The sequence below is a fragment of the Camelus bactrianus genome, chromosome 22 (assembly GCF_048773025.1).
Source record: "Camelus bactrianus isolate YW-2024 breed Bactrian camel chromosome 22, ASM4877302v1, whole genome shotgun sequence".
NCBI classification, from domain to species: Eukaryota; Metazoa; Chordata; class Mammalia; order Artiodactyla; family Camelidae; genus Camelus; species Camelus bactrianus.
Window position 1 is genome coordinate 23860336 of NC_133560.1, and position 16984 is coordinate 23877319.

Sequence of the window (16984 nt, forward strand, 5' to 3'; positions counted from 1 at the left end):
AGGGTGAGGACTTGGGGACCAGGCTGCCTGGATTGGATCTCGACTCTGCCCCTTCCCAACACTGTGTCCAGGGGGCAGATGACATGATCATGGGAATGATAACAGCGCCTGTTTTCTGATACTGTTGCAAGAAATAAAACTAAATAATCCACATATATCATTTAAAACGACGCCAGACAGAGAATAAGTTCCCAATAATGTTGGCTAATATCATCATTCATTCATTATTCATGAATAGCATTATTATTCATTAGTTCTTATGGAATGACTACTTTGATTAGCTGCCCAGTTGTGAACAAGATAGAGACCAAATCCCTATCCATATGGAGCTTGCCATCCAGTGCAGGAAATAGATAATAAACATATAATTAATTAAATAAACCTGTAATGATAATGGCACTGCAGTGGAGATGCCCAGGCTTGGTCTGGAAGAGTAGAGTGTGGTCAGGGAAGGCTTCTCGGAGGAGGTGACATGGAAGCTGAGAACTGAAGGGTGAGTAGGCGTTCACCATGGCAGTAATAGCAGAGAGAACCACATGGAAGGCTCAGGCTGTTGCCATTGATTATGCCAAAGGGCAGAGTTTGAGGTGGGAGGGGACAGTTACTCTTTTCCTTCTCACCTCTCTTGATGGGTACTATGTTGTTTATGACCTTCTTTAAGGAGACTCTATTATTTTTGGAAATGGGTTTTTTAAAAATTCCAATTATGAAAGAGTAGGTAAGAGAGCTCTGAGGCAGAAGAAATAACACATGACACTAAAGGGAGAAAGCATTAAAGGGAATCTGTGTGGCTGGAGCAGAGAGGAAATGATGGGAGAGAGAAGGAAGTGGGGAGGGAATTGAAAATATACACGTGTTTCTATTCCTCAGGCACCAACTACTTTATACTCTGCTTTTTTTTAACACTCACCCCGAGTTTATCACCTTACTGCTGAGTTTCAGCCTGATTTCCATGGCAGTCCCACGCTCCAGAGGGTGGCTGCACTACAGTTTGCTCAGCCGTGGCTCTATTATATGGTGTTTGAGTTGTTTCCAATTTTTGCCCTTACGAGGAGCACCACTGCGAACATTTACGTGCAATTACTCCCCCCACCTTTTGGGCGTATTTCCTTGGGGATAATTATAGGATCAAAGATATTAACTTTGCTTTTCAATTCATTATTCACAGAGCCATTCTGAGTTTCAAAAACATTGAACCCATTTAAAAACGTGCCAAGTAGGCATACGCTCGTGGGTTCCCCACCCTGGCCACTGCCTATTACCCGTTTAATTTCCTTTCCCAGATAAGTCAGTTTTTAATGATACCTAAAAGCTTGTTTTCATTTGCATTTTTAATTTCTAGCCCAAACACTCTTTTCCTCATAAGGATGAACTAGTCCTGTTTGCACTTGTGGATACATCTGTTTCTCACCTTCCAGCAGGTTCAAGAATTGGCATGCTCCATCAGTGCGCTCTGCATTTGATCGGTTATGTCTGTCCCATATATTTTCCCATCTAGATTGCTTCCATTTTTTAAAAATCTGTTTGTCATATTTTGATAAGCAAACATTTTTTTCTTCATATCGCATCTATAAAATGCCACGCACTGAAAAAAAATAGGCAACTCAAGTCAGGGTCTCCTCTATGGATAAGATTAGGTACTATTTCTTAATTAACAGGGAGATGTTATTTTTCATCAGTCCTAGAAAAGATGAGAAAGTGGTACTACCCAATGTTGGCAAGGATGTGGGGAAATGAGCATTGCCATATGCTGTTGGCAGCAATGTAGTTTGCAGTGTTTCTGATGGACGGTTTGGCATTATTTAATTATTGATGTTTATATTCTTTGACCTAGAATTTCTGCTTCAAAATATTTCTTCACATATGCAAAAAGATCTATGTACCAGCCTCTTCTCAGCAGCACTGTTTCTGGTATTCGAAAAAGTAACAACCAGAGACAACCCATGTGCCCCAAAATAGGGAGATGGTTAAAGAAATTATAGTATTTGTATACAGTTGGGTACTCTGCTACCAGGGGAAAAATGAAGCTGCTACTGGCTTGGGAAGATGTTTGAAATATGTTTTTTCAGTGAAAAAACCAAGTTGTACTATACTATGTAAAATGTGTGGCCCCACTGCTTTTTAATTTTTTTACTGATTTACAGTATTGCATTAGTTTCTGGTGTACAGCATAGTGATGGAGTTATACATCTGTATATTCCTTTTCATATTCTTTTCCATTATAGGTTATTACGAACTATTGAATATAGTCCCCTGTGCTGTACAGTAAGACCTTGTTGTTTATCTATTTTATATATAGTAGTGTGTATCTGCAAATCCCAAACTCCCAATTTGCCCCTCCCCCAACCTCTTTTTCCCCTGGTAAGAATAAGTTTGTTTTCTATGAGTTTGTATTTGTTTTGTAAATAAGTTCATTTGTGTCATTTTTTTAGATTCCACATATAGGTGATATCACATGGCATTTGTCTTTCTGTGTCTGACTTACTTCACTTAGCATGATAATCTCCAGGTCCGTCCATGTTGCTGCAGATGGCATTATTTCACTCTTTTCTATGGCTGAGTAATATTCTATTTTGAAACCAATATTAAGAAGTGTAAGAGGTCCTTAAAGATGTGGAAGTTGGAGGATTGCAAAGAATCGTCATTTTCTCCACATTTTTCTGGAATGGATGAATCAGTGACAGGCGTTCCTTTTGAAATTGGAAAAGTAATTAGATAAGTTTAAAATTACTTGAAAGCAACTGAGACTAATTTTAAGGAGTCTAATGGTTGTACGAAGCCAGGAGAAATCTGTTTAGTGGAAGAACAAAGACAGCTTTGTGAAGGAGGCGTTTTTAAACCGGGCCTCAGTGTGGAATGGGGTGAGAGTTATTAGTTGGCTGGAGTCACCATACTTAAATAGTGCAGACTGGGTGACATTTTTTAAAACAGAAACTTGTTTTTTCACAGTTCTGGAGGCTGGAAGTCCAAGAGCAAGTAGTGGGCAGAGTTGGTTCCTGGTGTGGTCTCTCTCCTTGGCTTTTAGATGGTTGTCTTCCTCTGGGTCACCATGTGGTCCTTCCTCCATGTGTGTCTGTGTCCTAACCTCCTCTTCTTATTGTGTCACCAGTCATAGGGATCGAGGCCTACCCTAATGACCTCATTTTAATTTCATTACCTCTTCAAAGACCCTATCTCCAAATACAGTCACATTCTGAGATACTAGGGGGCGGGGGTTAGAATTTCAACGTATGAATTTGGGGGAGGACACAGTTCAGCTCAAGCAGGGGAGATGGAGAGTAATCCAGGAAGCCAGGAGAGATTCAGAGAGAGTTTGTTTGTGGGACACACCATGCTGGAGTGTGTGGCTGACATAAGAAAACTTGCTACTTGGAGAACCCAGATTCAAGGCTGGTATTTGATAAATGTGTGATAAAAGGAAAGCGAGAAACCAAAGTAGGCAGCTGCCAGACTGAGTAAGAGCTGATGCTGTCCTGTGGCACCTTCGTTAAGAGAGCGAGTGACCTTCAACTTCGTAAATGGATCCAAAACCCAGGTCAGTGGCTTGGTCTCCCAGGGCCAGGTTGGCTACAAGCAAACCCCCCTAAATCTAGCTCCCTTGCCTGGTAGCTCAAAAACCCCACAGGATGGGGCCCTTACATTTTTCAGGGGCTTCCAAACCCATCCTAGAAGAGATCTCTGAAATTCCAGAATTATGACAAGGAAATGCCTTCACCTTTATTTATCTATGTAAAATGATGATGATGATGATGATGATGATGATGATGATGTGTTTCAAAGTAAGGCAGGAATCGTGTGGCATTTGCCTCCTATGGCACCCTAGTCAACACGATCTATTATAATTGATGATTCTACCGTGCTGTCAGATCAGTTGATAAACCCATTACAAAATGATCTCATGTACAGTTGATCAACTTACTGCTGAAATACGGACCTTGAGTCATGTGTAGGGAAAGTTGAGCCATGAATGGAAGCTGCCATCACAAGACAGGTTCTTGGTAGGAGGGCATAGCTCAGTGGAAGAGCACGTGCTTAGCATGTACGAGATCCTGGGTTCAATCCCCAGTACTGCCACTGAAAAAAAGAAAAGGCTGGTTCTTTAGGAAAATCAGATTCCATTTCAATTATTTTAACAGTCTGAGCTCAGTGCAGGCTGTATTGGTTTGCTAGGGCTGCTGTCACAAAGTACCACAAATCGGGTGGCTTAAAACAACAGAAATGTATTCTCTCACAGTTCCGGAGACCAGAAGTCCAGATGGAGATCAGGATGCTGGCAGGGTTGTGCTGCCTTTGGAAGCCCTGGGGGAGAACCTGCTCCACGCTTTTCTCTTAGCTTCCAGTGTTGCCCCAGTCCTGGGCTCTCTTTGGCTTCTGCTCCCATCTCTCCAGTCTCTGCCTCTGTCGTCTTGTGCTCTTCTCCAGTGTGTGTCTGTGTGTCTCTTCTCCTCTTTTAAGGACACTAGTCATTGGATTTAGGGTCCACTCTAATCGAATGTAACCTCTTCTTAACTTGATGGCATCTGCAAAGGCCCTATTTGCAAATAAGGTCACACTCACAGGTACCAGGAGTTAGGACTTCGACACATCTCCTTGAGGGACAGTTCAACCCACAGCTTGGGCAGCGCCTATTTCAAGTTATAGAGAATTTCAAGGGCATATAAATTGCCAAAAATCCCAAGATTAAACCTTTGTGGTAACATACTGTGGTCCTCACTGTGGAACATTCCAGACTAGGGCCAGCTGCCTCTGGTTCTTGACTACTTGAATGTAGCTGATCTGAACAGATGTGCTTCATACTAACACAGTAGGTTTGGAATTCTTAGTACAAAAAAAAAGAGTGTAAAGTATCTCCTTAATATATTTCTATATTGAGTCCACTTTGAAATAGACATTTTAGATACAGTGGGTTTCATAAAATAGCTTATGAAAATTATTTTTTAAACCTAAGGATTGCCTGCAATTACAATTCCAGGCCACAGAGAAAAAGTGGAGACGAGAATGTATAGACAAAAGGAGCTTGGGTCAGAGTATGAAATGAATTAGATAGAGGAGGCAGTTCACTGCTAGCACAGGGCCTGGCACGTAGTAGTTGTTCAATTAATACTCACTTTTCTCTCCCTTCTGGATGAGTGGTATGCCTGTTGTGGGATGTGTCTCCGGGCCCTGTGATCAAGAAAGACTTCCTCAGTGAGTTGGCATGTGGATTTCAGGTCTTGATTTCAGCTCCTGGGGCTGTAGTAAGAGATTTTCTGTCCAGTAAGCCTGATGCACCAGCATCGTGGCTAGGGTGTATTAACTCATTGATTTCTCCCTGGGAAGTGAAGCACTGGAATCCCAAGATGCAAAGTGACTTGTCCAATGTCGTTCATCTGCCCAAGGTCACTCACCAGTTGGTGGTGGAGCTGGGTTCCATGTGGCACTAGCAGGAGTGGGGGTCAGGGCCCAGTGTGATGGCCAAGCTTGTGGATGTACCTGTGGATCTGGGCACATCTTTGGGAGCCACAGGGACCAGAAATGTTCCAACTGTTAAGGGCCATGAAGAGCCGCCCTGGCGTTCCCAGTGCCTGCAGAGTCAGGCAGGTGATAGACATGAGGGAAGGGTCTAGCCACCAGGCCTGGCTGCTGGGCAGGAATGTGGCCCCTTTCTCAGGGCCACATATTCAGGAGTGAGTGCAGTGTGGTGGCCAAGAGCACAGGCTCTGAACCAACTCAATGCTTCCTAGCCAGTCGCTGGACCCCTCTCAGCCTCTGCTTCCTTGGATGTAAAATGGGGCTAATGATGGTCCCTGCTTCCTAAGGTTGCAATGAGGAGCGAGTCGCTTACTGTGTAAAATACAGCCCCTGCAGTGCTTGGTGCCTGCTAAGTGTTCGAGAAATGTCAGCTGTTCTTTTCATTCATTAGAAGCCGAAATCCATATTTTATGGAAAATCTCCCAGTTTTTAAATGTAGACCAATAATTTCAACTTTTACAAACCCAGGATGAACTATGATGATGGCCCCTGAGGTGCCAACTCACAGCCTCTGTTTAGAATTTTGCTAATAGGAAGTGGCATCCCGGGAGATCTTTTCCATATCCCATGCCTGGCTGGTGTGATGGGGTTGATGATTGTGCTGGACAGGTGAGTGAGTAAGTGAACAAGACAGCGAATGAATGAATGGATAGATGGATGAACAAGTGAACCATGGAACCATAAGTGATGATGAATGAATGCACTAGTGAGTGAAAAACTTATGAAAGATTTAATGAATGGGTGACAAACATACCATTGAGTGAACAAATGAATGAATGTACAAATGAATGAACGAGTGAGCACACTAATGAATAAATGAAAAGAAACGAATTTACCAATGAAGAACAATAAACAGGAAATGCAATTGAAGATTTTCAAGAAGAGATATTTTAGAAGATCAAGTCAATCTATCCAAAACTGAGTACTGAACGTTCCCCCAATCCTATCCCCTCTCAGTGGATGACAGCTCTGTCCCTCCAGGGGCTCAGGCCAAAAACTTTGACTTCTCCCTCTCTCTTATGCCCACACTTGATCCTTCAGCAAATTCTGATGTCTGCCTTTAATGATACATCCCAAATCTGCCCAGTCTTCTTCCTTCTCAGCCACCATGGAATTCAGCCCCCATTATCATTTGCCTGAACCAATACAGTCATCTCCTCCCCACTTCTACCTTTGCCTTCCATAGTTTGTATCCCCCACAGTAGCCAGAAGTGCCTGTGAACCCCTGAGTCAGATCACATTCCTCCTCTGCTGAAACCCTCTGTGGCTTCCACTTCACTCAAAACAAAAGCCCAAGTTCTCCATGCAGCCCCCAAGGCCCTTCACAACCTGCCCGGTCACCTCTCTGCCCTCACCTCCTCCCTTTTTCCACCTCAACCACTCTACTCCAGCCATACTGGTCTCTTTGTGCTGTCCCCCAAATATGTCAGGCAGACGCATTCCTGCCTCAGGACCTTTGCACTTGCTATTTATTCTGCCTAAGATACTAAGGTAACTTAGGTCAACACCGTCACCTTGACCACTCAGTCTAATACTGCAGCCTGCCCAGCCATCCCTCCTAGAGGTCCCAGCCCCCTTGTTCTGCTCTGCTTTCTCTTTTTACCAAAGCACTTTTCACCTTCCATCACACTATTAATTTACTGATTTATTATATTATGTTTGCTGTCTGTCTCCTCCACTGGAGTGTCAGTCCCAGGAATACAGGGCTCTGTCTGTTGACCAGTATATCCTGAACCCCTGGGACAAAGCCTAGCATAGTAAGTGCTCCATAAATGCTTAAGAGCAAAAATATGTGCAGGCAGAGGGCACAGCTGTCTCATTCTTTGGTGATCATTTCTAAAGTGAAATGTCCATAGGAAGCTAAGATCCTATCCACACCTCCTCTGGAAGGCTTTCCAAGTATGCTCCATGCAGCTCTTGGGGTCCTGTGCAGAGGCTCCCACCTCATTTCACTCTGTCACATGACCCTCTGAGTCATTAGATGTGAGATGGAGAGGGAGATACAGAAGGTTGGCTCTGGCAGTGGAGAGCTATCAGCCTCCTTGTTGACAGCCTGAGCTCTCATTGGTTATTTCCAATACTATTTTCAGGGACATCACCCTGTCATAAGCTGCATCTCTGGAAAGCTAAGCCCATGGGTCATGATGGTTCCCTCAGGCCAGAGGGCTTGCTTGCTTGGGAGGCTAATGGATTCCTTGGCCACAATCTGTGCCTGGGCCACACATCGGTTAATTTCCTCTGCAGGAACACCCTGACATTCTCCATCTTTTCCCTGGCAGGGTCTCCCTTTGCCCGAGCCAGCATTAAAAGTGCCAAGCTGGAGAACTCGACTTTTTTTCACAAAAAGGAGAGGAGGATGCGTTTCTACATCCGCCGCATGGTCAAAACTCAGGCCTTCTACTGGACTGTGCTCAGTCTGGTAGCCCTCAACACGCTGTGTGTCGCTATTGTTCACTACAACCAGCCCGAGTGGCTCTCCGACTTCCTCTGTGAGTACCGCCTGGCCCCGCCCCCACTGACTCTCTGATCCCTTCCTCACGCCCTTTTTCTAGTTCTCTTTCTCTGGTGGTGTGTGTTCCATCTTTGGTCCTCACTGACTTTGCACCTTCATTTGGCTCTGTCAGCAACTGGAATTGGGGCTGATGTTGCTGCTGCCACAGTGACAGAACCCAGTTTCTTTGAGCCTGAGAGCTGGAAGCTGGAATTTGGGCCACCAGACATTTCCACAATCACTTTCTAAGAAAGGCACGTAGGGGTGCTGGTGAAGAGGACATTGAAAGAGAGACAGAGAGAGTCAGAGACTGCAGGACAGCCAGATAGAGACAGAAACATATGTGTGCATCTCTGTTCAATGTTAAATAATTTATGATTGAGAGATGGGGGTGCCTTAGAGACAAAAAAGTGACCCATATGTTGTGCTGATTTTTTCTGCTCACTTCTGACTCTCTGCTTCTCCCCTCTTCTTCCAACCTTCTTCTTCCTTCCCCTTTCCTCTCCTGTCCTTTTTGAGTTCCTTATGTCTGGGATTCATTCCTAGAAGACACCTTCCAACAAGTATGAGAATGTCTTGCTGCTTCAGTGGGTATCAGGGCCTCCAAGGCTTTGCCCTTCTGGGCCTATTCCCAGAGTTCAGGAATTAACATAAGATAGTATGAAAATTGATGGCTAGATGTGGGGAGGAGAAGCAGTGAAAGATGGGGAGACCTCTGAACAGGATTTAAAAAGTAAAGAACTCTGAGGAATCAACAAAAGTAGTGGCTGGACAGTGAGGAAGGCAAGTGGATACCTTGACTCTGACTTGTGGGCCCAGAATGAGGATTCCCCAAAACCTTCTTGCCTGCTGGCTGCCCTCCTACATCTACTGGCTTTTCTGACTTGGGTCTGTAGATTCTCTGTCCTTCTGACCTGGTTCAGAATTCACCCAGACAACCATTGGAGAAGTCGAGTCTTCAGCCTAGAGAGGCCTGGGAGCCTAGTCTAATTCATCGTCTCCTTGTAACCGTCATTGTTCCCAGTCACATTGGCTGACCCCCCAGGACACTCCCTAGTGGCTAGTTCTCCTTCCCAGAGCCCTGACCTAGTTCCAACCTTAGTAATTGCATTTGGTCCCCCTGGAGTTTCTTATAAATGAGGACTATTTACTTTTTATCTTAACCTCCTCTGATAGCCTATTTTTAATCTCCCATATTCTCCCCACTAATCACCTTGCTCTGTCTGTCCTGGTTCAGGAACAGGGAGTTGGGACTCCCTGCCTGGGGCCTCTGTGTCTATAAATGTCCTTTAACTATCCCCATTTTCCAGTTGAGAAAATTGTTGCACAGAGAGGTTAAGACACTTGCCCACAGTCACCCAGCTAGTTAGTGATGTAGCCAGGATTTGAACCCAGAGTCCAAGCTGTATCTAATGGTGCATCCCTGCCCTGATCACCAGGTAACCTGGGTTCTCAATGCCTGCTCTGCCTCTAACTCTCTGTGTGACCTTGGACAAGTTATTACCATTGTCCATCAGTCAAAGACGTCTTCAATTATAAGACACACATTTATTTTTATTTTATGTGCCACTGAAAAATAAAACACTACTGCCATCTAAACTAGGGCATGTCGATTTTAAGATACACTCCAGTTACAGAGATGTCAGAATGTGAACAGAAATGTGTCTTGGAATCGATGAAGTGTAGTCGTCTCTCCGGGTCTCAAATTCCTCTTCTGTATTTGGTGGAAATTGGATTTGATGGCCCTGGAAGTTCTCCCAGACCCACCAGTGCTACAAACAAGTAGGTCTCAGGTCCTGTGCATCACCAGCTATCGTGTTTCCATGGTAACTGGGGAACAAACATCTTGGAAACTCTTAAGTCCTCCTAGAGTTGCTTCAGGCGGTGTTTGGGATGCACCAGGTATTAAGACATTTTGCTCCTGGGGGCCCTGGAGACCCTGGAGTTTCCCTCAGATGCGAGGAGCTCCCTGTGAGTCCTGAAACTAAAGGAAAGTTTAAATCAGGAATGAATGGGAAAGTCCTTGATGGTCAGTTCAAGCCACTTCTTCAAAGAATGATGTAACAAATATCCTTGACCTTCAAATGGAGTTAGCTATGTGACCAAAATCGAATCCTTGGAAGTTTGAGTTCTCTGTCTTCTCTTTCTGTATGCTTTCTTCCCCTCAGAATTCTTCCTTACCTCTTTTTTCCCTCCATTAGGTGACTACCTATGCCCTCCCTGACTTTTTTTCTTCCTATCCCACCAAGAAAACCTCAGAAGAGGATCTGCTATTAACTGTTTCTTTGCTGGAGCAAACAAATATCCATGAGTTACTCTCCCCAAGACATTTGCACCTTTATGCTTTCTTACCAAAAAAACAAAAGGCTTTACCTTTTTTTAATACATAATTTATTTTTAATATTTTATATTCTTTTTTTAAATTGAAGTGTGGTCAATTTACAGTGTTAGTTTCAGGTGTACAGCAGAGCAATTCAGTTACACATATACACACATAACATACATATTTTTTCAGTTTCTCTCCCATTATGTCTCATTACAAGAAATTTAATGTAGTTCCCTGTACTATACAGTAGGTCCAAAAAGTTTTGTCTTGCTCAAGACTTTTAGACATCGGCAAGATGGAATCTCCAGGGCCATCAAATGGGTTTTCCAAGTTGGGAGAAAAGCCATGCTTTAGATTGGTGGCCCGAAGTATTCCAACTTAAGTCCCTCACACAAGGATTACAAATAGGACACTGTTATGATTTCTATTTCTATTACTCCTTTGGCGCTTAGGCATGTCATGGGAGCATTATTTTGTTAGTTATCCAATTAGTTCGTTAATCAGTTAGTTGTTAGTTAGTTAGTTAGTTAAATTCATTCATTTGTTGGTTTTAAAAATGAAGTAAGCACCCAGGAACCCATCAGCCAGGGTTACTATTAACAGGAAGTCAGAGCCACCTGGAACCTTCCCCCACAAATCTAATCTTCTCTCTGTTTCCTACCCCTCCTCCCTTCTAGACTATGCAGAATTCATTTTCTTAGGACTCTTTATGTCCGAAATGTTTATAAAAATGTACGGGCTTGGGACGCGGCCTTACTTCCACTCTTCCTTCAACTGTTTTGATTGTGGGGTAAGTGCTCTGGTTTCGAAGGAGTTCATTTCTCCAGCTCTTGCTTAGAATGACTGACACCTGGGGACATCAGGAAAAAGAGAGAGGTAGGCTCACCCCTGGCTATGAGAGACTCTGCCGAATGCAAAAGGAAGGGGAGGACGGTCCCCGACTTTGGCGAGGATCCAGAGCTCCCAGAACCCTCCTCAGCCACTGCCAGTGGGAGGGGAAACTTATGGACCCTCTTTGGAAAGTAGGGGTGACCTTGGCAATTCCACTTAGAGAAGCTCACACAGATGCCCAGCAGACACATACAAGAATGCTTTGAGCAGCCTTGCTTATAAGAGTCCCAAACCAAATGACCCAAATATCCCTTTGCAGAAGAGTGGATGAGTGAGTGGTGGCATAGCCATATAATAGAATTCTCTGCACCAGTGAGAGGCAACCAACAACGGCCACACCCATCAGCCACGTAATATTGCACAAAAGGAGGCAGACACTGACAAAACCAGTCCATATGGTGTGATTCTGCTCATCAAAGTTCAGATGGACAAAACTAAGCTATATTGGTTAGGGATGGTACTTGAACACTTTAAAAAGGCAAAGACCTCAAAAACATGATAAGTGAAAGAAGTCAGACATCAAATGTCACATATTGCATAATTCCATTTATATGAAATGTCCAGAACAGGCAAAACTATAGAGACAGAAAGTGGACTAGTGGTCGCCAGGGGCTGGGAGGAGGCGGGTAAGGAGAGACTGCTAATGGGTACGGGGTCTCCTTTGAAGGTAACGGAAATGTTTTGGAACTAGAGAGGTGATGGTTGCACAACATTGTAAATGTACTAAATGCCACTGAACTGTGCACTATTTTAAGTTAACCATTATGTTATCTGGATTTCACCTCAAATTTTTTTTAATGCAAGGAAATGATTACTATAAAATTCAGAGTGGTGGTTATGTCTTGGGGTCCCTGGAAGCTCTCGGGGTGCTGATATGTCCTGTTTCTCGACGTAGGTAGTGGTTGTGTGGCCATTCACTTCATAATTAAACGTTTCAGGAATTCTTTGCTTTCATCAGCTCTTAATAAGTTAATGAGAGAAGAGATGAGAGCGGTCTAAGGGTGGGAGTTGGGCTGGGTTCCTGAAAGTTTCAGGGCCGGGGCATGTTTGCAAGGAGCCTGGACACGAGACCCAGTCCCCTGCTCTAGGTCATCATCGGGAGCATCTTTGAGGTCATCTGGGCCGTCATAAAACCCGGCACATCCTTTGGAATCAGCGTGTTACGAGCCCTCAGGTTATTGCGTATTTTCAAAGTCACAAAGTAAGTCTTTGGGATCCCCTGGCATCCCGATGGGGGCGGGGATGGGGGCCAGGGTGGGGCCACCTCTAGCATGTTGGGAACCCTGGCGCAGCCTGACCCCCAACCCGCAACCCTGGCCTCTGTTGGCAGGTACTGGGCATCTCTCAGGAACCTGGTCGTCTCTCTTCTCAACTCCATGAAATCCATCATCAGCCTGTTGTTCCTCCTTTTCCTGTTCATCGTTGTCTTTGCCCTTCTGGGAATGCAACTCTTTGGCGGCCAGTAAGTGCTCAGCAGATTCTCTGACTTCTGCTTCCCTGGGGTCCAGCCAGGGGCCTCCCACCCCCACGCACCTTGCTCAGTGCATCCAGAGCCCCAGGCCCACCTGCATCACACAGTCTGGCCCCCTCATGAACTGGACACCAGGTGCACTCACCCAGATGGGCAGGGCCCTGTGTACCACTCAGGGTGTCCTTCTAGAGAGCAGAGATGCTAAAGATATTGCCCTGAGATACGGTGCCAAACCGTCAGAACACCTGGGGTGGGACCAACGTGAAATGTCTGTGTCCTCCCCACAGGTTTAATTTCGATGAAGGGACTCCTCCTACCAACTTTGACACTTTTCCAGCAGCAATAATGACGGTGTTTCAGGTACAACCTTCACCCGGTCCCACGAATGCAGGGAAGCACCAGCGTTCACTAGGAGGCAGAGGGAGCAGGGAACGTGGGCAGGAGCCTTCACTTTGGTTTCCACAGGAAGAAATGGGCAGGACAGATTAAGCAGGTGTAAGATTGGCTAGTTTGAATAATTTCAGCAGGCCCAGGGGCATAGGAGCTGTCCCGAGTTCTCTGGCACTTGACTGTGGGCTGATTCAGGCAGGGGAATGTTGGCCCTGAGCTTAAGAGCCCAAGAGAGGAGATGGTTGGGAGTGTGGGCTCTGGATTGGTTGGTTTGCATTTGAAAAGCGTGCTCACAGGCCAGCTGTTTACTGTCTCTAAGAATTAGCTAGTCCTGACTCCCCCCAGGGTCAGCAAGGCCCCATACGTCAAAGCATCAGAATATAGAAAATACTAGACATGGCTAATATACATCCTCCCTCAGACTGGAGGACACCCCAGGCCCATATTCCAGGGCAAATATATGGACCCTGGGTGGTCTCCCCAGACCAGCTTCTGCACCCATACAGACATGTGCCCTGAGGTTTGGAACTGGCTTAGCTGGGACCTCCAGAGCCTTTCCAAGTGGGTTCTGTTTCTTGAGGGGACAGAGAGTTTATGGGAAATAGAACTTCACTCCTCTCTTCTCCTGGGGGGGCAGATTATTTCTAAATGAGATCCCTAGACTAGCGGTTGGAAAGAGAAACCATCCATGAAGTTCTGAGCCCTCAGATAAATGATTATTAATGGTAGTAATTGCCAGCCAGATATCTTCAGCACGAGGGTTCTTACCCCAGAGGGATTCTGTCCCCCAGGGACACCTAGAAGTATCTGAAAATATTTTTGGTTATCACAACTGGGGGCGGGTGGGGGTGTTACTGGCATCTAATAGGTAGAGGCCAGGGGTGCCACTCATTGCACGCATCCTACAGTGCATAGGATGGCAGGAAGTCCCCAGGTGTCAGCAGTGTCAAGGCTGAGAAACCCTGCATTGACAGATTAACGTCTTTGGAGTTCTTTCACATTTAATTTATCCTCATGGAAATAATACAAAGGAGGGAAGTGGGATATTTTTTAACAGCTGGGTGGATGCTGCGTACACGTCCCTTTAGCCCTTCCCATGCGCATCAGTACAATTTCTATTTGCCAGCACCTGAGTCCCTTTTCCTGAGGTTTCCTCTGGTCACCAATACCACCACCATCCTCACCCACAGACACAAGAGTCCAGAAACACCAGTGAATATATGGCTTAAACAAGGGAAATTCATTTCTCACAGTTCCGGAGGCTGGAAGTCCATGATCGGGGTGCATGCAGGGTTGGTTCCTGGTGAGGACTCTCTTCCTGGCTTGCAGACGGCCACCTTCTCAATTCTGTCTCACAGGGCAGGGGGAGAGAGAGAAGAGACACAGGGAGAGACCAAGTTCTCTGGTGGCTTTTCTTAGAAAGGCACTAATCCCTTCATGAGGGCTCCACTGTCATGTCTTCATCTAACCCTACTTCCCTCCCATCTCCAAATACCATCACACAAGGGTTTAGAGCTTCAATATATGAATTTAGGGAGCACAGCTTAGCTGCTAGCAAACTCCCTTATCACATCAGGGCAGAGTCCTCCAGGGTTACTTTTTCCTAGAAGCCAGGCCGAGAGCCCTTTCCTCTCACAGACAGACAAGCCCCTCCTCCCCCAGAGAGAAGGGCCGAGGAGGGGCCGACGCGGCAGGTCCCGGCTCCCACAGCTGCATCTCCGAGGGGCCCAAGGCTGAGAGGGGGGTTGGCTGTGTGTTTCTCCCTCCCCTTTCAGATCCTGACGGGCGAAGACTGGAACGAGGTCATGTACGACGGCATCAAGTCTCAGGGGGGCGTGCAGGGCGGCATGGTGTTCTCCATCTACTTCATCGTGCTGACGCTCTTCGGGAACTGTATCCTCTGTGCGGGGAGATGGGGACGTGCCTGGGCCTCGGGGAGAGCAGATCGGGGGCACAAGGGAGGGGTTCAGGAGTCCCACGTGTCAGGGTCCAAGTGGCGATGCTTTCCCTGACTCCGGCGTTTGCAGACACCCTCCTGAACGTGTTCTTGGCCATCGCGGTGGATAACTTGGCCAACGCCCAGGAGCTCACCAAGGTGGAGTTGGTGGGAAAATGTTTCTGTGGCAAAGTTACCACTTGCTCATGGCAGATCAGGACCATGCCGGGCATTGGGGGACAGGGACCGAGGTCAGAGCTTTTTGCCCTGGATGTACTGTGCCAGGGAGGAGGCGCCTCCTCCCCACCCCACCCCTGAAACAGACTGTCCCTAATCAAGTGGATTCTGCAGCAGAGGGCGGGGGCTGGGGGGAAGGCAGCAGGGTTGCTGTAGGAAACAGATGGCAAACTCCACCAGAGTGCCTGTTTATAGGGAGTGGGCAGCGTCAAGGGACTTCCAAGGAATGCTGCAGCCCCTAGGCTAGCAGGCGCTGTCACCACCCTAAACCCAAAAGGACGGGACAGATGGAGAATAACCCGGACAAGGTCCTGAGGCTCAGTGTGTGTCCCCGTGAGCTTGGGAGCTGGCCGGACTTCACCACTGAGTGGCAGAAGTAAAGGATTATATGATGCTTATGGTGCCAGGCATCACTGTTATCTCCCTTTTGCAGAAGGGGAAACTGAGGCTCAGGAAGGCAAAGTCACTGGCCCCAGATGGCATGATAATAGCTGCTACTAGTTAGAGCATCGTGCTGTGCATGTCAGGCGCTCGGCACAGTTCTTGGCACACAGTAAGTGCTCAACAAAGGGAGCCTTTATAAGTCACTTGGCATAAACAGGCACCTGGACCAAGAGCTCTCATTTTGCCAAGCTGGTAAAGGGGAGGCGGGGATTCGAACCCAGACTTGGTAAGTTCCAGAACCTGAATTCTGTACCCACACACCTTACCAGCTTTCCTTTGAGCTCCAGCTGAGCAGGTAATGATGAAAATGAAAATAACAACAACCAAAGAAAATATGATTGCCCCTCATGTATGCCAAACACCAGAAAGCATAAGCGATAGGAAGTTACTGTGATCCCCATTTCACAGATGGGAAAACTGAGGCCCAGAGAGGTTGTAACCTTGCCAGAGAGCTAGGAACCGAAAGAGCAGAGGTGTGACCTCTCAGAGCAGAAAAGAGAGAAGAGCAGAGGAAATGAGATTGGAGAAGAATTAAGGGGGTTGGGAGTGAGAACTATCCACGCGAAGAGAAACCCAGTTTTCGTTCATAGTCAGTGATGTTGAACTATCCTGTCAAAACCTGGTACCAAATGCCCCTTAGGGCAGCATTGGACTCCCTGAGAGTCAGGTCCATCTCAGCCAGGCACAGAGGAGGCAACGTGCTTTCAGTAATACAGCTCACACCCCTGGGATAGCCCACGAGCAGGGCTGCTGGGAACAATTGTACAGGTTGTGCACTGCACAAAGGAAGCTGGGCACCTTGTTGCAATTTGAGGAAAGAGTGTCAGGCATCCTAGGAGCTGGCGGTGTTCTGGCCTAAGCCTTTCACCCGCAGCCGCATCACATTAAGAGAACTCGCACAGGGTCATTCTCTCAGCCCAGGAGGGCCAGACCTGGGGCCTGTCTCAGCTTCACAGCCCCATCCCCAGTACCTCGAGGTGTTCAGGACATGTTTATGGAACTGAACCGAACTGAGCAGACTTTGCCAACCCTCCATCTGTCAGCCCGGGCAGGAGGGAGAGAGAGTTTCCCGGGCCCAGCTCCGACTTGGGGAAGTGGGGAGGAACAGAAGTCTCCACGACCCTAAGCACCCGGCCACAGTCCTGGCCACTTGGAGCCAGCTGGCATCACTGCGCCAGGGGCTGATCTTATGAGCTCATCCAGATTCCAAGAGCCCATCCTCAAGGGCCGACATGGGAGAGAGGATGCATCAGGAGGGCGGGAGAGGGGAGGAAGGCAGAGTTATCT

At 46.7% G+C, this 16984-nt stretch overlaps 1 protein-coding gene across 6 annotated transcripts in view; it reads left to right on the forward strand.

The window, feature by feature from the left end:
• CACNA1A (calcium voltage-gated channel subunit alpha1 A) overlaps positions 1–16984 on the forward strand; it is a 280900-nt gene that overhangs the window by 193480 nt on the left and 70436 nt on the right. For all 6 annotated transcript variants that reach the window (XM_074350635.1, XM_074350639.1, XM_074350636.1 and 3 more), the window contains 7 exons: positions 7791–8000; positions 11006–11118; positions 12308–12420; positions 12550–12681; positions 12978–13050; positions 14856–14973; positions 15108–15175. In XM_074350635.1, the coding sequence (XP_074206736.1) occupies positions 7791–8000; positions 11006–11118; positions 12308–12420; positions 12550–12681; positions 12978–13050; positions 14856–14973; positions 15108–15175 (827 nt within the window). The remainder of the gene's footprint in view (positions 1–7790; positions 8001–11005; positions 11119–12307; positions 12421–12549; positions 12682–12977; positions 13051–14855; positions 14974–15107; positions 15176–16984) is intronic.